Source organism: Giraffa tippelskirchi, chromosome 11, assembly GCF_054371585.1.
Source record: "Giraffa tippelskirchi isolate mGirTip1 chromosome 11, T2T-mGirTip1v1.2.pri, whole genome shotgun sequence".
Classification (NCBI taxonomy): Eukaryota; Metazoa; Chordata; class Mammalia; order Artiodactyla; family Giraffidae; genus Giraffa; species Giraffa tippelskirchi.
Window position 1 is genome coordinate 86,031,660 of NC_137285.1, and position 20,721 is coordinate 86,052,380.

General features: G+C 37.9%; 1 protein-coding gene across 1 annotated transcript in view; it reads right to left on the reverse strand.

Moving 5' to 3' along the window:
* Positions 1-463: 463 nt before the first annotated feature.
* The window catches only part of CNTN5 (contactin 5), a 1,514,795-nt gene continuing 1,494,537 nt past the window's right edge, over positions 464-20,721 (reverse strand). Inside the window, exons 25-26 of the mRNA XM_081545335.1 lie at positions 9,113-9,281; positions 464-3,489 (exon numbers count right to left, since the gene is read on the reverse strand). Coding sequence (XP_081401461.1) covers positions 3,389-3,489; positions 9,113-9,281 — 270 coding nt within the window. The 3' untranslated portion in view covers positions 464-3,388. The remainder of the gene's footprint in view (positions 3,490-9,112; positions 9,282-20,721) is intronic.

Genomic DNA, 20,721 nt, shown 5'->3' on the forward strand with positions numbered 1-20,721 from the left:
GCATTGGAGTGGGTTACCATGCCCTTCTTCAGGGGATCTTCCCAACCCAGGGATTGAAACCAGGTCTCTTGCATTGCAGGCAGATTCTTTACTGTTGAGCTACCAGTGAAGCCCAGATTGGGATATAATGCTCTTTAAAAAAGCAGAAATGTGTATTTAACAAACTCTTTACAAAATGCATTTAATGAAGTCTTCTTCTTGAGAAGAAATAAATCAAGAGTTTAAGTCTGAATTTATCTCATTTGTACTTCTTCTTCGCTTGGTTTGTTCTTTGACATAGCTTCCAGTTTTCAAGTTGGAACTATTATGGACCTCTATAAAGATTTTTCAATTTAAGATAATCACAGGATGCAAAGTCCTAATATAATGATATTTTCAGTGTGAAAGCACCACCATAATCATGACCATAGTGTGGTCTGCATAAAATAAATAATGTTATTCATGTAGCTGACAGGAGAGAAGATAAAAGTCAATAAAAAGAGAATTATTTATTAAAAAGATCTAATGTTACAAGAACAGTACACAGAACTGTTATCTGACTGTGCCTTCCACATGGTATATACCATTATATATAGTATATATACAGACTGTATACAATATATTTAATGGTTTGACATGGGGTCCACAGTACCTTCATTTAGGTATGCAAAACATTCAGTTTCATGACAATTTTAATAATGGGAGTCTTTTTTCTTCATAGTTCAACTGACATACAAAAATACAGTCTCTTTAGTGATTTAAGACTGCGTGGTTACTCTTCCATCCAAGAAAAACTCACTGAGTATAATGTACCTTGATAAGGAATGATGTTCTGCTTTCTACAAAGTAACAGTATGTAATACATAAGTACATAAACATTCAAAACCTGTGTTTTAATAGCTTCATGATGCAAAATACATATTATGTGAATATTGAGTGAAACCATTCCATATCATTGATTCCTATAACAATACCTCAGACATTCTACATTTAAGTGTTCTGTCAGATATACACCATATATCAGCTAGTCAGAAATATTGGTTAAGTTGAACTTTCCATATACTGACATTATATTTCATTGGGCTTTCTTTTATAACTCAGTTCTTAAAGTCCACTGTCTCGTTTGAAACATCATGGAAAATGAAGAAAATGATTTGATTTATCAAATATGAAGTAAAGTTATTGCCCATTCTTTAATATTTTTGCTGCATTTTTCAGATGTACAATCTGCTTTGCAAGCTGTATCATACTTGAGAGAGCTCATATTTGACTGTAAACAATTAGCATTCTCTCTACATGCAAAGCCCAGTCTCTTCCACTTCAAAGGAGGTGCTCAAGAAAGGCCACTTGGTTGTCATTTTTCACAGGCTTTGATATCTACCATCTGTGGTAACATACTCCAGTAATCTATTAACCAAACTGCTACTGCTAAGTCACCTCAGTCGTGTCCGACTCTGTGCGACCCCATAGGTGGCAGCCCACCAGTCTCCCCCGTCCCTGGGATTCTCCAGGCAAGAACACTGGAGTGGGTTGCCATTTCCTTCTCCAATGCATCAAAGTGAAAAGTGAAAGTGAAGTCGCTCAGTCGTGTCCAAATCTTAGTGACCCCACGGACTGCAGCCTACCAGGCTCCTCCATCCATGGGATTTTCCAGGCAAGAGTACTGGAGTGGGGGGCCATTGCCTTCTCTGATACCAAAAGAGTCTTCTTAATCACTTCTTGTTTGTTTACGGGTGTCTTGGACATAATTCCCTTCAAAGAGAGTGAGTAACTAACGCAAACAGTGGTCCTGTGTCTCTGAAACCAGTCTCTGAGGATGTTCAGAACAGAAACTCTCATCTTTCTTCTGGTTCTATAAGGATTAATCTCTACAGCTAACAATTTGAGCTCAATACTGCCTCATTTTGCTTGCTATTAAAAATGTGAGAATTAACAGGTTTAGAATTTACAAAGAAAAAGAAAGGAGTCAATTTTTGTTCTCAGAATAACACCACCTGTAAAGTGGTAGTTTCTTCAGGCAGTTTTTTGGCATATGACTTTGCAATGACTATCCCTTCAGGCATCTTCTTGGGTCTAATGTGAACTCTGGCTGTTTTCATATTTGTTAGAATGTAAGAAATTATCACATGTAAAACTTTCACCTCAGTTTGCAACAATTACCGAAGATCACTTATATTCAACTTGATCCTCAAATAGTAAATGGGTATTACCTCCCAAGCAGTATACGGCTGGGAGAAATAGCTGAGCCCCTGTACTGAGGTCATGTTTCCACACACAGCTTAATTAAAAAAAAAAGTCAACTTATCCAGGAGGTCCTCTATTTTAATAGTCAGTAAGATTTTATTAATGGCGTGTAATGCATGGAATTGTTTAAAAATATCAACATTTGTTATGCTTCACCATTTTAATCCATAGACTATCTGTATGTAAAACTACTTGCAGAACAAAGTTTCATTGTCTTGAAAGTTATTTGCAGTTACAAGAAAACCTTGGGCCTAATTCAACACCTTTTTTTGGCAATAGGTGGGGAAATGGGAAAGCTCTGTCTTCTATTCATATTCAAATTAGCACCCTTGGCAGCATGTCAGTATCTGCAGCCTTTAGTGATCATCTATACATGTATATATAGTGACTCTAAATTATCTTTTGTTATTAAAAATAAACATTTATTATATTTTCAGCTAGATAACATAGTACTTGATGAAAACAATAGCACTTCAGTTCATTTGGACTCACTTTCTATTTACCTTGCACTAATGTAAATGGCTTACTCCCTACCCTAATAACTGGCTCTAGGGATGCATATAGAATAGCATTTGACAAATTTTGCTATTTTATAATGCAATCATACACTATTTTTGTGGGAAAATTTTTGTGTACTATCCTATAATTGACCACACAATTGAAGTATCTTTTCATATCTCTTGCTGGTTTGTCTATTGGTATAGTCAGATGAAGGAAAAACGACAAACAGTAGACTTGGAGTATTAAGTGAATTTTTCATTCTGTTTTGTATTTGTGTTTGAAACAGATCTGTTAGAGACCACTTACTTAACAAATGGATGGCACACACTCAGGGTCATCAGATATAAAATCAAATTCCAACATACTAAAAAAGTAAAGAATACATTTGACAGAAATTACTTTTATTTACAAAAATTCATTACATACAATCTGCATATTTTTATTGGACCAAGAACTGTCCTCTCCACTTACAAAAACCAAAAAAAACCAAAAAACAAAAAACTGATGGATAAGTAATATTCCCCTCAATCTCTTATAAGTGCACCATATATAGTTCCAAGTTTTTAACGCTCATCTCAAGGTCCTGAGTTTCCAGTTACATTACTATTCTATTCACTGTAGTTATCAAGCTAAAGCAAAGAAAATTAAATTAAGTCTGAAGTTTTCACCAAGAGGTTGAAGGAATCATCAATGCCAAAAGCAACGTTACTGATGAGGACATGGAGAGAGTGTGGAGGGCTGACTGAGCACTAGTAATTTTCCCACCTGTGAAAAGGAGAAGCATTAAAATGGACAGAATTATTTTGGCTTTGCCTGAGCTAGGATAAACTCATTTTTTAGGTATGTTAAGACAAATGAATGCAGCATCAATCCTGTTTCTGATGAGAGCATTCCTTGTGTTTAGGAAACAAGAGGTTGTCTGGGGTTCTCAAAAGATATACCGAGGGCAGAAGTGTATATGGAATAGTGTGTTTAAAAGGCCGTGTCACCTTGAACAAATATATCTAATCAAATATATATAAAACATCAATCAAATATATCTAAAACAAATATATCTAAGTGTGACTTTCAACAATGAGGCATTGATGGAAAACATCCCAAATTCCAGGTGTGTGAATAAAATACTCTCTATAGTGCAAAATTCAGGAAATGGAATAAAAATAGTTAGCAAAATTTGTGGCAACTAGAATTCATAATTCAATGAAGTAAATTTTTAAATTTAATCATAAAATATTATTTAATTTATGTATGGATCTTTAATTGATTTTACAATGAGTAGGCTTAAATCCTGGATTTGTTTGAATCGAGATTCTCACACCAAACTTGGCAAAGAAGAGGCATCTTTCATTACTCTTGCCAGGGCTTCCCAGGTGGCGCTACTGAGAAAGAACCCGCCTGCCAATGCAGGAGACATAAGAGATGCTGGTTTGATCCCTGGGTTGGGAAGATCCCCTGGAGGAGGAAATGACAACCTTTTCCAGTATTCTTGCCTGGAGAATCTCATGGACAAAGGAGCCTGGCAGTCTACAGTCCAGAGGGTTGCAAAGATTCGGACATGACTTCCATCTTGAGACAAAAGCATTGTATGTAGTTAATGTATTGGGGTGGCTGCTTGATTAAACTCACTAATTTGGATGGATTTTTGTGAAGTAGTTTTGATAGCTCCATAAATTCACAAACTAAGTATCATTCTTAGATTTTCTGGAACGATTATTCAAGCCAGAGGTCTTGGGACATATCATCATCATGATTGATTTCTAACGAATGCTTACTATATGCCAAGTACTGTACTAAGCCCTTTATACAGACTATCTTATTTGATCTTCACAACATTCCTATGCAGTACATGCTCTTGTTTATTCCAGTGTTGCAGATGATACTGGGGCTCTAAAAGATGATAGAAACTTGTTTAAAGTCATTGAGTTAGGGATTAGGGGAAAGAGATGCTTTTATGTATTATCTCTATTAAATGATTAATAGATATATATTAATATTAATTAATTTATTAATGATTAATATACTAATTAATATAATATTACTTATAGATTAATAATAAAATGTACTAACCAATTTTTAGAATCATCTTTCTGTCAAGATTTCCTATCTGGCCAGATTGAGTGTAACAGGATTCTGGGTGTGATTTTTGTTACAGGATAGACTCTCAGTTTATTTTCTAGACATATTTAAGAACTGAAGAAACCTGTGTTTTGTAAACCACACATACATACATTCAAAGCAGCAAATCTTTCCTTTGAAAATTTTTACAGCTAAGGTGCTAATAAAATCTATTAATCAACATATTGGAGAATGTTACATATATTTCAACTTGTATAAAATGGGATCATTGTGAAGTGCATGGCCACATGTGAGCTATAAGAAAGGTTTGATGGCAAAGCCTCACTGGAGTGTGCATGCATAATAAATAAAAACTATGAAAGAATTCTTTCTATTTATATGAGAGTGGCTGCCTCCTTGTTAAATCAACTTACATGACACTTGTACAAAAAAAAATCTCACTTTCAGAATGTTAAGTAGGGTCTATATCTCAAATTCCACATAGAATCCATGAAAGAAAAACATGCTATTTCAGCATAGCAAAACACAAGCAACAAAAAAACACTGAATCAATTTCTAGTCTCAGATATAAAATTAATTAACTATTTCACTTGAGCAGTCATTTCGCTTCTTAGGCTTTTGGGTTTTAGAAAAGAGATAAGAATGAAACCTATTGTTGCTCCTGTTTTATGGGTCTAAGACAATACCAGGAGATTGCACGTTATTAAAGCTCAGGAAATGCGTTGACTGGACAAAGTATTATCAACTGAAACATAAAAATTGATAATTTTACTTCAGAATGATTGCTCAATAAATAGTGCTCACGTGCTGTGCTATGCTTTGTCACTCAGTCGTGTCTGACTGTTTGTGACCCCACGGACTATAGCCTGTCAGGCTTCTCTGTCCATGGGATTCTCCAGGCAAGAGTACTGGAGTGGGTTGCCATGCCTTTCTCCAGGGGATCTTCCTGACCCAGGGATCGAATCCAGGTCTCCCGCACTGCAGGTGGAACCTAGGTCTGCTGCATTGTGGGTACATTCTTTACATCTGAGCCACCACAGAAGCCCAAATAATAATGCTCATAATTACCCATTAAATAAATGTACTTTAAACATTTTTTATTTAAAGCTTTCATAAAAATTGCCTAATATTTTTTCAATGAGAGATTTATGCCTTTAATGTAATCTTTTTCTTTTTCTTTTCACAAACTCAATGAAATGATTACTTTCTTCTGAATTTGTAAAATATCCCTTCTTTTAATCAGTTTTCTCTTGCTGATATAATAATGGTGGCAGTGGGTGTGAATTCCAGTTCTTCTTCTTAGTATTAATAATAGTATTAATTATAGTATGATCTTAGGTAAATTACTTAAATTTTCTCCATAAAACAAAAAAATGCCACCTACCTCATAGATTGTTAAGAAAATTAAAGAAGTTGTTAAGCATTTATGATTGTGTCAGACTTACAGCAAGGGCTCACTAAAAGTTAGAAATTATTAATATTGCTGATAATAATAATGATGTTCAAATAAGTTCTAGTGATCTAGTATACAGCATCATGATTGCAATTAATAAAATGTAATATATATTTGAAGGTTGCTAAGAATGTAAATTCAAAATGTTCTCACCTCAAGGAAGAATTAGCAATTATATGGCCTGATGGAGGTATTAGCTATATTTTTGCAATATATTTGTGTACAGATCTATAATATATAAGTGTATCATATCCACTCTTGTACACCTTAAATTTACACAATGTTAAATTTCAATTATATTTCCAAATAAAGCTGGAAAAAGAAAAAATGCAATGAAATTTATAATTTATTTTGAAATCAATAAACCTAATAATATCTTAATTTTTAAAAAATTCCCTTTAAAATTTCCCCTCACTGTGCAATATCTAATCATAAAGTCAGTCACTACAATAGAGAAAGGGATATATTAAGCTAGAGCAACAGTGAAAGGCAAAGGAGAAAGGGAAAGGTAATCCAACTGCATGCAGAGTTCCAGAGAATAGCAAGGACAGATAAGAAAGTCTTTTTAAAGGAACAATACAGAGAAATAGAGGAAAACAATAGAATGGGAAAGACTAGAGATCTCTTCAAGAAAATTTGAGATACCAAGGGAATATTTCATGCAAAGATGGGCACAATAAGGGACAGAAACGTTAAGGATATAATGCAAGCAGAAGTGATTAAGAAGAGTTGGCAAGAATACACAGAACAACTATACAAAAAAGATCTTAATGACCCTGATAATCACAAAGGTGTGGTCACTCACCTAGAGCCAGACATCCTGGAGTGTGAAGTCAAGTGGACCTTAGGAAGCATCACTATGAACAAAGCTAGTGGAGGTGATGGAATTCCAGCTAAACTATTTCAATTCCTAAAACATGATGCTGTTAACGTGCTGCATTCAATATGCCAGGAAATTTGGAAAACTCAGCAGTGGCCACAGGACTGGAAAAGGTCAGTTTTCATTCCAATCCCAAAGAAGAGCAATGCCAAAAATTGTTCCTACTACCATGCAGTTGCACTCATTTCACATGCTAGCAAGGTATTGTTCAAAATCCTTCACACTAGATTCTACAGTATATGAACCAAGAACTTCTAGATGTAGAAGCTGGATTTAGAATAGGCAGAGGAACAAGAGATCAAATTGCCAATATCTGCTGGATCATAGAAAAAGTGAGAGAATTCCAGAGAAACATCTACTTCTGTTTCATTGACTATACCAAAGCCTTTGACTGTGTGGATCACAACAAACTGTGGAAAATTCTTAAAGAGATGGGAATACCAGACCACCTGACCTGCCTTCTGATAAATGTGTATGTGAGTTAAGACACAACAGTTAGAACTGGACATGGGACAACGGACTGGTTCAAAATTGGGAAAGGGTACATCAAGGCTATGTATTGTCACCCTGCTTATTTAACTTATATGCAGAATATATCATGCGAAATGCCATGGTGGATGAAGCAGAAATTGGAATCAAGATTGCTGGGGAAAAATATCAACAATCTCAAATATGAAGATGATACCACTGTAATGGCAGAAAATGAAGAGGAACTAGAGTCCCTTGAAGAAGGTGAAAGGGGATAGTGAAAAAGCTTGCTTAAAACTCAACATTCAAAACACTAAGATCATGGCATCTGGTCCCATCACTTCATGGCAAATAGACAGGGAAACAGTGGAAATAGTGACAGACTTTATTTTCTGGGGCTTAAAAATTACTGCAGATGGTGACTGCAGCCATGAAGTTAAAAGATGCTTGCTCTTTGGAAGAAAAGCTATGACAAACCTAGGCAGTATGTTAAAAATCAGAGACATCACTTTCTCAACAAAGGTCTGTGAAGTCAAAGCCATGATTTTTCCAGTAGGCATGTATGTATACAAGCGTTGGACCATAAAAAAGGCTGAATGCCAGAGAATTTATGCATTTGAACTGTGCTGCTGAAGAAGACTTTTGGACAGCAAAGAGATCCAACCAGTCAACCCTGGAAGGAAATCAACCATGAACATGCATTGGAAGGACTGATGCTGAAGCTCCAATACTTTGGCCACCTGATGCAAAGTGCCAGCTCACTGGAAAAAAACCCCGAGGCTGGGAAAGTTTGAAGGCAAGAGGAGAAGGGGATGACAGTGGATGAGATGGTTGGATGGCACCACTGACTCAATAGACATGAGTTTGAGCAAACTTTGGGAGATGGACAGGGAAGGACAGGGGTGCCTGGCATACTGCAGTATATGGGGTTGCAGAGTTGGACATGACTTTACAACTGAACAAGAGCAAAACTGGTTTAAAAGCAGCATTGCAAAGCCCACATGGCTGGCGGGGTACTACTTGCGGTCAGGGAAGACAGGAATTTTATAAATAAAGATATTTTGATGAGAATGTTAACTCCTTCTGAGATGTGTGGAAATTTCACAGTTGTGGGTGGGTGGCCATGGTTTGTATTAATCAGAGGATCGTATAGTAATCTGGCTTCCCAGGTGGCTCAGTGGTAAAGAATCTGCTTGCCATTGCAGCAGATGCAGGAGACTTGGGTTTGATCCCTGGGTTGGGAAGATCCCTTGGAGAAGGAAAGGGCAACCAAGTCTACTATTCTTGCCTGAAAAATCCCATGGACAGAGGAGCCTGGCAGGCTACAGTCCATGGGGTGGCAAAGAGTTGGACCCAAATGAGCAGTGGAGCGTGCTTGCATATAACAGAGGATAAGAGTAGAGAACCGTGAAAGTCTCTGAACCATGCAATCCATCATGTTAATTTTGATGAGGTTTACCTCATGTTAATGTTAGTGGTTATCAGCTTAAGCCTATTGTGTCAAAACTTACCTGAATATGATGGGACCCTGATTTGGGAACTAGCGGTTCCATCCCCTCCTTCACCATACGCTCGAACTTCAATAATATAGACTCCAGCGTCGGGGAGTGGGATTACTGCTTGAGGTTTCTGCGTTTCAATAACTTGACTGTTGCTGTGACCCTCTTGCCTATAAAAAACCTGGAAATGATGACAGATTTTTAATCATTTGATATTCAATCAAGGATTCCAAAAGTTTATTGACTGCCTCCTGTATGTCACATTCTGAGCTAAGTAGAGGGAGCTTATGGCTTAGGTCGATATGCAAGCCAATGCACTGTATATGTTCTATGCAGCAATGGAAGTGTACACAGGGGGCTATGGGAATGCAGGAGAGAGTTTAATTCCCTCTGGGGGCTTAGGGAAGGCTCCTAAGAGAAGGTGGTGCTGAGCTAAATATTTAAAGGTAAGTAGAGCTCACCAGTTGGAGAAGGAGGGCAGAAAAATTTTACAGAGATAAGAGAAGAGGAAAAATACATATAAGTAATGAGAAAGCAATACCATTAGAAGACAGTTGAGAATAGTGAGAAATTGAAGCTAGAGAAGTAGGCAGTAAGGGGGCAGATCATTGAAAATGTGTTATTCCTGGTGAACGAAGTGGATAGTATCCTGAGGGAGTACTCAAAATTGTCATCTTCAAATCATTTGAAAGGAGTAATCAGAAAATTTGTTACATATATCAATAATAAAACCTTAACGATGTAGAAGATGGCTGAAAAGTTAAAAATAAAAGAGTATTTTTAGTTTTACTTTTGCATTTACTTTTTGGTGAGTTGGCATTTGGATATATTGGGTAGCCAAGTTAAGGCTTTTTGCATTTTTTAAAAATATTTATTTAATTTACTTGGCTGCTCTCACTCTTAGTTGTGGCATGTGGGATCTAGTTCCTTGAATAGGAATTAAACTTAGGTTCCTGCATTGGGACCATGGAGTCTTAGCCGCTGTATAACAGAGAAGTCCCAAGTTAGGGCTTCTTTGACATTTGTTCATGGTACTAGAATTGAACATTTATTTATGGTAAACAGCGATTTAAAACTACAGATTAGGACACAGAATTAGCTTGTGCTTACAGGTCAGTAAACTAAGGTTGTAGAGATTACACAATTTATACAAGATTATATGGCTAGTTGTAGAAGTAATTGCATTAGAAGATTAGTAATCTAATGATCAGTTCAGAGGTGTTTCACTGTATTATACTGTTTCTACTCATTTGCCCCTAGTAAACTTATTTGTGTGTGCGTAATAGTCAAGTAGCAGCAATAAAGATTTTAAATGCATTCTTATTCAGTTTCATTGTTTTTGTGGTTTTTCATGATTGTTAGTATTATGATTTCTTTGTGTAATGAAGAGAACAATGATTTTGTAGTCATATAGACCTATATTCAAAACAGTCTCCTACAAAATAAAACAAAAAGCAATTTGCTATACATTTCAGTCTGAGCAAATTTGGGCAAGTTGATAACCTTTCTAAATGTCAAGTGCCTATACTGTAAAGAAAAACACATGTAAAAATGTCCAGCACAGGATCTGGTAAGCTTAAAGAGAAAGTGACCTCGTCTGTTGCTATTATTGTTCATTGTCAGTGGTCAGTATTTGCATCATAAAAGATTAACTGCATTGGGAAACTAGAAAAAATTATAATAGATTTTGCTTATCAAAAATGTGTTTGAACTTGACTAACCTACATACAAGAAAAAAATTAAATGTAAGTTTCACCATGTTGAAGCCTGCTTGTACTTAACCCTCCTTTTTGCATTCTGGTAATATATGCTCCCTCCATTTTACTTTCTCTGTCTTTCATGGATTTGCATTTACTTCTGGTCATGGGAGAGAAGCAAGTTCTCTGGTAAAAGTATATAACATGTGCAATAATTCTATCTACTGAAATCCTTAGAAGGAAGGATGCCATAGCTTCAACATAGTTGAGAAAGGAAAAAAATCTTGGAATATTTCACTGGGTGTCTCATGTAGGTCAGGCACAGTGATATACACTGGAAATTTAGAGAATAAGAACGCATGGTTCTGCTCTCATGGCACTTACAGTGGAGACAAGGAAACAATGCAATCACGTGGTCTGTGTACTGCAATAGGAAACATATCTGATGCTATAGCCATGTACAGAGCAGTACAGATTTGGGAATCAGAAGCTCTTCTAGGAGGATGCCTAGAGCAGGTTGTTTTGGCTTTAAAAAACCTGACAATTGTATCAGAATTTAGGAGTCTCATTTTGACTGTAGTAGCATAAAGACTTAGAATTCTGTTCATCCACATGAGGTAATTAGAAAACAAATTTATGGCAACAAAAAAGTATGTAAATTGGTGAGGATTGGCAGGGGAGTAACTATTTTTAGAGGACATTGTTATTATGTTTCAATAAATTACAATTCTTACGACAACGAAAAATGCAGCCAGTAATGCATATTTAATGTTGTTGTAAAATCCAGGGTTGAAGAAAAATTTGTGGATCAGTTGAGATTTAGGAACAAGAGGTAAGGGCAGGAAATATCAGTTAATGGCAGCAAAAGGAGTTTGAGATTAAATGTGGCTTTTACCAATATATCTAGGGAGATGTAGTGCTATGAGAGAGTAAGTAGGTATACTAAGTGAAAAGATACATTAAATTAATGGTTGGTCTTAGGTGATTTAGAGAATATTCATTCATTGTAAAATCCTGATTTAGAAAAGATGAATACAAATGACAATTATGAAATGGTTAAGGAATTATCAAGACATGTCAGAAATAGTTATTGACAGTAACAAGACCAGGGAGTACTTTGAGAACCTGGACATTTATAGATTGACTGTTACAATAATGATTATCTCCAGGCATAAATAAAAATGTATATTTTTGAGACTATTCTCAAATTCTACTTAAAAGCCTGAGAACAGTGGGCTAGCCAAAGAGATAATTCTAAACAAACAATAATGTGATACTGCTATTCTCAAAGGCATGATCTGGTATTGGCTAATCTGTACATCTTACGATAAAAGTAATGGTATGAGTGAGCCTCAAAATATAGCAGAATAAATTTTTGCTAGTTTTGCCCACAAGTGTCGTTGGAAGGATGGATCTTATTAAACAAAAGGGATATCCACCAGTACTTCCCAAGCGGTGCAGTGGTAAAGAATCTGCCTGCCAATGCAGGATACACAAGAGACACAAGGTTTGATCTCTGAGTAAGAAAGATCCCCTGGGTTAGGAAATGGCAAATTGCTCCAGTATTCTTGCCTGGAAAATTCCATGGACAGAGGAACCTGGCAGGCTATAGTCCATGGGGTCGCAAAGAGTTGGACACAACTGAGTGACTGAGAACACACATATAGTCATCAGCTGAGCATCTTGAGGACAATTGCTCTTCACAATAGTGAGTGAGGAATCCAAAGTCCCAGTGGCCGTGGGTGGGTGAGAAGGAATCAGTGAGATAGTAGGATCTGGGTGAAAAGAAGGTGGGAGCACAAGTACCAGTCAGAAGCCCCTGGCTGTAAGACTACAAGGACCTTTAAGAACAGGATCTCCCATCCGAAATTTCATATGTGTGTTTGTATGTTATGCCTTTCAGTCTACTATCCCCCACTGACATTTCCATAAAGTCTTCTTTGTATATGTTATTCAGTTCAGTGCAGTTGCTCAGTCGTATCCAGCTCTTTGTGACCCCATGAACCACAGCACGCCAGGCCTCTCTGTCCATCACCAACTCCCAGAGTTTACTCAAACTCATGTCCATTGAGTCGGTGATGCCATCCAGCCATCTCATCCTCTGTCGGACCCTTCTCCTCCCATCCTCAATCTTTCCCAGCATCAGGGTCTTTTCCAATGAGTCAGCTCTTCCCATCAGATGGCCAAAGTATTGGAGTTTCAGCTTCAACATCAGTCCTTCCAATGTACCCCCAGGACTGATCTCCTTTAGGATGGACTAATTGGATCTCCTTGCGGTCCAAGGGACTCTCAAGAGTCTTCTCCAACATCACAGTTCAACAGCATCAATTCTTCGGCGCTCAGCTTTCTTCGCAGTCCAACTCTCACATCCATACATGACCACTGGAAAAACCATAGCCTTGACTAGACAGACCTTTGTTGACAGAGTAATGTCTCTGCTTTTTAATATGCTGTCTAGGTTGGTCATAACTTTCCTTCCAAGGAGTAAGCATCTTTTAATTACATGGCTGCGATCAACATCTGCAGTCATTTTGGAGCCCCCCAAAATAAAGTCAGCCACTGTTTCCACTGTTTGCCCATCTGTTTGCCATGAAGTAATGGGACCAGATGCCACGATCTTAGTTTTCTGAATGTTAAACTTTAAGCCAACTTTTTCACTCTCCTCTTTCACTTTCATCAAGAAGCTCTTTAGTTCTTCTTCACTTTCTGCCATAAGGGTGTTGTCATCTGCATGTCTGAGGTTATTGATTTTTCTCCCAGCAATCTTGATTCCAGCTTGTACTTCTTCCAGCTCAGCATTTCTCATGATGTACTCTACATAGAAGTTAAATAAGCAGGGTGACAATTTACAGCCTTGACGTACTCCTTTTCCTATTTGGAACCAGTCTGTTGTTCCATGTCCATTTCTAACTGTTGCTTCCTGACCTGCATACAGGTTTCTCAAGAGGCAGATCAGATGGTCTGGTAGTCCCATCTCTTTCAGAATTTTCCACAGTTTATTGTGATCCACACAGTCAAAGGCTTTGGCATAGTCAATAAAGCAAAAATAGATATTTTTCTGGAACTCTCTTTTTATTCGATGATCCAGAGGATGTTGGCAATTTGATCTCTGGCTCCTCTGCCTTTTCTAAAACCAGCTTGGACATCTGGAATTTCACAGTTCATGTATTGCTAAAGCCTGGCTTGGAGAATTTTGAGAATTACTTTAATAGCATGTGAGATAAATGTGATTGTGCGGTAGTTTGAGCATTCTTTGGCATTGCCTTTCTTTGAGATTGGGATGAAAACTGACCTTTTGCTGTCTTGTGGCCACTGCTGAGTTTTCCATATTTGATGGCATATTGAGTGCAGAACTTTAGCAGCAACATCTTTTAGGATTTGAAATAGCTCAACTGGAATTCCATCACCTCCACTAGCTTTGTTCGTAGTGATGCTTCCTAAGGCCCACTTGACTTCACATTCCAGGATGTCTGGCTCTAGGTGAGTGATCACACCATCTTGATTATCTGGGTCATTAAGATCTTTTTTCTACATGTCTTCTGTGTATTCTTGCCCCACCTCTTCTTAACATCTTCTGCTTCTGTTAGGTCCGTACAGTTTCTGTCCTTTATTGAGCCCATCTTTGCATGAAATGTTCCCTTGGTATCTCTAATTTTCTTGAAGAGATCTCTAGTCTTTCCCATTCTATTGTTTTCCTCTATTTCTTTGTATTGATTGCTGAAGATGGCTTTCTTATATCTCTCCTTGCTATTCTTTGGAACTCTGCGTTCAAATGGGTATATCTTTCCTTTTCTCCTTTTGGCTTCTCTTCTTTTCACAGCTATTTTTAAGGCCTCCTCAGACAGCCATTTTGCTTTTTTGCATTTCTTTTTCTTGAGGATGGTCTTGATCCCTGTCTCCTGTACAATGTCATGAACCTCTGTCCATAGTTCATCAGGCACTCTGTCTATCAGATCTAGTCCCGTAAATCTATTTCTCACTTCCACTGTATAATCATAAGGGATTTAATTTAGGTCATACCTGAATGGTTTAGTGGTTGTCCCCACTTTCTTCAATTTCAGTCTGAATTTGGCAGTAGGGTTTTCATAATCTGATTCACAGTCCACTCCCGGTCTTGTTTTTGCTGACTGTATAGAGTTTCTCCATCTTTGGCTGCAAAGAATATAATCAATCTGATTTCGGTGTTGGCCATCTGGTGATGTCCATGTGTAGAATCTTCTCTTGTGTTGTTGGAAGATGGTGTTTGCTATGACCAGGGTGTTTGCATGACCATATATGTATATGTTATATACGTATACATGTTATATGTCACATTATTTATACATGTTATACATATACACGTCTTCACGTTATATAAACCATTTCTGTCTTAATTTTTTAAATATGATGAAAAGTATGTAAGCATAATAAAATGTAGAAATGATAGTATAGACTACTGTGTATGAATCGTTTTAACTTGTGGGGATCATAGTAAAGGGCTGAGTCCCATATTTGGAGTGAATATAAGATAAAAGCACAGCTGTAAGATACAGGAAGCTCTCCTGGAAAAGGGCCTGACAATCCACTCCAGTATTCTTGCCTGGAGAATCCCAGGGACAGAGGAGCCTGGAGGGCTAGAGTCCATAAGGTAAGAGTCTGATGTGACTGCAGCAGCTTAGCATGCATGCAGGATATAGTCAGTCAAGGAGCCTAGCATGGCCGTGGACCTTAAGCTCCCTGAAGAATTGGAGAAATATATGGATGGGCTTCACATTCTATAGGCTGTGGACTATATTTTCAATCCAAGCATACCTGTATCTCAGGAGTCTGGCAGGCTCTAATTGATAGCTAAATGGAATAAACAAATGAAAATTCCTATGTATTGATGGATCATATAATAACTAGTAAGCTTTGAGCCTGATTCCCCCATACTTTCTCATGCTCTATAAATAGCAGAAAGTAGAGGTAAAGGGGAAGATGTATGGTGAAATGTTAGTTGTTCGGACATGTCTGACTTTTTGCAACCCCATGGACTGTAGCCCATCAGGCTCCTCTGTCCATGGAATTCTCCAGGTACAAATACTAGAGTGGGTAGCCCAGCTATTCCCCTCTCTAGTGAAACTTCCTGACCCACAGATAGAATCTTGGTCTCCTGCATTACAGGTGGATTCTTTACCATCTGAGCCACCAGGAAAGGCCCTATATGGTGAAGGGGTTGTATATTAGGAAAGGATATTTCTAGTGTAGTTTGGAAAATGAGACCTTGTTTTCTTGGTATGTAGCCTGAAGCCCTTATACTGAATTCCTCCTGACTGCACATGTCTTTTCTGAGTGGACAGAAGTTTCTCTTGGTGGAGAGGGGGATGCTTGCTCTAGGAAAAGCATAGGCCCTGGGTATTTAGCATTTATTTTCTCCTCCACTTAAGTTTAATATGTAGAAGGAGAATATGATAAGTATAAGATGGCTATTCTACTTGATAATTTGGTAAGTTTCTTTCACAGCATAAAGAAAAAAAAACCCACTCTCAAGATCATTAAGGAGAATTATGGCTGAATATAAAAGCAGAAAATACATCAATAGCTGGGAAAAGAAGAGAAGCTAAAGGCAAAGGATAAAAGGAAAGATATACCCATTTGAATGCAGAGATCCAAAGATTAGCAAGGACAGATAGGAAAGTCTTCCTAAGTGAACATGCAAAGAAATAGAGGAAAACAATAGAATGGAAAAGACTAGAGATCTCTTCAAGAAAATTAGTGATACCAAGGGAACATTTCGTGCAAAGATGGACACAATAAAGGACAGAAACTGTATAGACCTAACAGAAGCGGAAGGTATTAAGTAGCAATGGTAAGAACAAGCAGAAGAACTATACAAAGAAGGTCAATGGTGTAATCACTCACCTAGAGCCAGACATCCTGGAGTGTGAAGTCAAGTGGGTCTTAGGAAGCATCACTACAAACAAAGCTAGTGGAGGTGATGGAATTCCAGCTGAGCTGTCTCAAATCCTGAAAGATGTTGTGAAAGTGCTGCATACAACATGCCAGCAAATTTGGAAAACTCAGCAGTGGCCACAGGAATGGAAAAGTTGTTTTCATTCCAATCCCAAAGAAAGGCAATTTCAAAGAATGTTCAAACTACCGTACAATTGCACTAATCTCACACGCTAGCAAAGTAATGCTCAAAATTCTCCAACCATGCTTCAAAAGTTTGTGAACCGTGAACTTCCATATGTTCAAGCTGGATTTAGAAAAGGCAGAGGAAACAGAGATCAAGTTGCCAACATCTGCTGGATCATAGAAAAAGCAAGAGAGTTCCAGAAAAATATCTACTTCTGCTTTATTGACTATGCCAAAGCCTTTGACTGTGTGGATCACAACAAACTTTGGAAAATTCTTAAAAGAGATGGGTCTACCAGGACACCTTACCTGCCTCCTGAGAAACCTGTATGCAGGTCAAAAAGCAACAGTTAGAACCAGACATGGAATAACGAACTTGTTCCAAATTGGGAAAGGAGTACGTCAAGGCTGTATATTTTCAGTCTGCTTATTTAACTTATGTGCAGAGTATATCATGAGAAATGCCAGGCTGGAAGAAGCACAAGCTGGTATCAAGATTGCTGGGAGAAATATCAATAACCTCAGGTATGCAGATGACACCACCCTTATGGCAGAAAGTGAAGAGGAAGGAAAGAGTCTCTTGATGAAAGTGAAAGAGGAGAGTGAAAAAGTTGGCTTAAAGCTCAACGTTCAGAAAGCTAAGATCATGGCATCTGATCCCATCACTTCGTGGCAAGTAGATGGGGAAAAAATGGAAACAGTGAGACTGCAGCCATGAAATTAAAAGAAGCTTGCTCCTTGGAAGAAAAGCTGTGACAAACCCTGGCAGCATATTAGAAAGCAGATACTTTACTTTGCCAACAAAAGTTTCCCTAATCAAAGCTATGTTTTTTCCAGTAGTCATGTACGGATTTGAGAGTTGGACTATAAAGGAAGCTGTGCACCAAAGAATTGATGTTTTTGAACTGTGGTGTTGGAGAAGACTCTTGAGAGTCCCTTGGACTGCAAGGAGATCCAACTAGTCCATCCTAAAGGAGATCAATCCTGAATATTCATTGGAAGGACTGGTGCTTAAGCTGAAGCTCCAATACTTTGGCCACCGGATGCAAAGAGCTGACTCATTGGAAAAGACTCTGATGCTGGAAAAGATTGAAGGCAGGAGCTAGGGGACACCAGAGCACAAGATGTTTGGATGGCATCCCCGACTTGATGGGCATGAATTTGAGCAAGCTCTGGGAGTTGGTGATGGACAGGGAAGCCTGGTGTGCTGCAATCATGGGGTCATAAAGAGTCAGACATGACTGAGTGACTGAACTGAACTGAACTGATACTTCAGTCCAGAGTTATGTTGTTGTTTTTGGAAGTGCCAGTAACAGATGCAACATGTGTTAAAGATGCTAAGGATTCTAGATTCAGATCCCAAACTGGTGGAGTTATAAAAACAAAGATTTTTTTTCATTTGAAAATGCTTATTTGGGAAAAGTAAGCTAAATTAAGAAATTTCTTTGAAGTTTTTTTTCCCCAGTTTTCTGACAACTGATACATAATATATTAAGGGAACACGGAGTTGATTCTGAATTGGGAACTGTAAAAAGAATCACATATTAATTGACCTGAAGAAGTCATGAATACGCTAAATAAACTCCCAAATTTGACTCAACTTTTTATATGGAAAGCTATCTTGTTTGAAGGTAAATAATTTGTAGCCATGGCTACAAAAGACAATTATTTTTCAGCATTTTCCTGGTTCTTCATGCTTCTATTACTCTTGCTTATTAATAGAAGCTGTGATGTTTTAAAAGTATTACTATTAAATCTAGACTTCTTAAACAAAATCCCAAGAAGTCCAAGTTCTCTTGGACAGTCTCAAAGAGCAATGAGAAATTTCACTAGATAGGTAATACTTAACGTTTATCTGAATAGACTCAATGTTAATGTGTTGCCTATGACACAATTATAAATAGTTTAATCCCATCCTTCTCTCACTATATTCTCGCTCACTTTGAGGTCCCTGATAAGTTTTGTGATGGGGAGACCGATTTTTTTTTCTCTTAACACACTTGAATGATATTTTCCGTATCATTGTGTATTTCTCTGGTAATATCTTGTCCTTATGTATGTTGCTGACACCTCAATCTCTGGAATCAAATAGGAAAGTAAGATCCATGCTTTTCTTAGAAAATGGACTGATCTAACCCCAAACTCTTGCTCTTTTCTCTTATTATTTTATGTTATTTTTGTGATTTATTTATTTATCTTTGGCTGCACTGGATCTTTATGCTGCAAGCGGGCTTTCCCTAGTTGTGTTGAGCAAGGGCTACTCTCTAGCTGCTGAGTATGGGCTCTAGATCATGCAGGCTGGAGTAGTTGTGGTGAATGGGCTTAGCTGCCCAACGGCATGTAGAATCCTTCCAGACCAAGGATTGAACTGGTGTTCCCTGCATTGGCAGGTGAATTCCCAACCACTGGACCACCAGGGGAGTCCATGGTTTAAATCTTTGAGAATAAATTGCACCTAGTATATACTACCTTAACTATGAAAAAGAAGAGTTCAGTGTATTATTTATGGATCAAGTCTATAGAATAAATCCATTCTCCCCATGTTTATCACTTATTAATCATTTTCACAACCTTGAAATTTCTAGATGAGGATTTTTCCTTAATTCATCCACCTTAAACTAGGCTTGACTCCTACTTCTAGTTTCCAGGCTCAAATTTACATACCATGTATATTTCTAGTGATTCCTTTTGCTTGTAAAAGCAAAGTAATTGGCCAAGGTAAAAAGTGAAAATAAATTTACCTTCCTTTTGATATTGCAATTAATTGTGAAAGTTCTCTCTTGCTTTGATTAGCAGGAAGTCCTCTACCACAAATTTTCCAAGAATTCCAAGAAGCGAACTCAGTTTTAATGGGTCCAAATCTTTACAGTCCCATGAACTGTACCCACTAGGTTCCTCTGTCCGTGGGGTTTCCCAGGCAAAAATACTGGAGTGGGTAGCCATTCCCTTCTTCAGAGGATCTTCCCAACTCAGGCAATGAACCTGGGTCTCCTGCATTGCAGGCAGACTCTTTATTGTCTGAGCCACCAGGGAAGCCTCTTATTGGGTCAAGCTTACCTCAAATTAACTCATGGAAAGAGAAATGATTAGTGAGTTGACATGTCCCTAGTTTTGTTAATCTATTGCAACTGCTACACCCTACTATGTTTAAGAAGAGGGCTCACTATTACATTGGTGCCACTTTTGGTCTGGTAGTAGTTTTCTGGGGATGTAGTAGGAATCAAATGGCAACCTACTCCAGGATTCTTGCCTATGAGATCCCATTGACAGAGGTGACTGGTGGGCTATAGTCCAGGGGGTTGCAAAGAGTCAGATGCAACTGACATAGATAACAGCTGATTTTCAATATTACATCAGTTTTAGATGTGCAATATAGGGATTCAATATTTTGGCTTCTTCACTGGTGGCTCAGATGGTAAAGAATCTGCCTGTAATGCAGGAGACCCTTCTGGGTTGGGAAGGTCCCCTGGAGAAGGGAATGGCAACCCTTCCAGTATTCTTGCCTGGAGAGTTCCATTCCTGGTGGGCTGCAATCCATGGGTTCGTAAAGTGTCAGACAGGACTGAGCAACTAACACTTCACTTCAGCAGGAATCAAATATTCTCCTTCTGAGTATCATACTGTCCTCTCCATATTTGTGTGAACCTCCCTCCAGATATGGCTGTTTTAGCTGCATGTAGATCCTTGCCTTGGCTGAGCTTGTGTAGTTCTTTACCAAGTCATGCTCTGAAAAGGAAGATCCAATCTGTGTTCCCTAGGTTCCATCTCGTTCGTTTATATTCATGGCTACAGTTTCATTTGGCTTATATTCACATTCCTGATCCATTG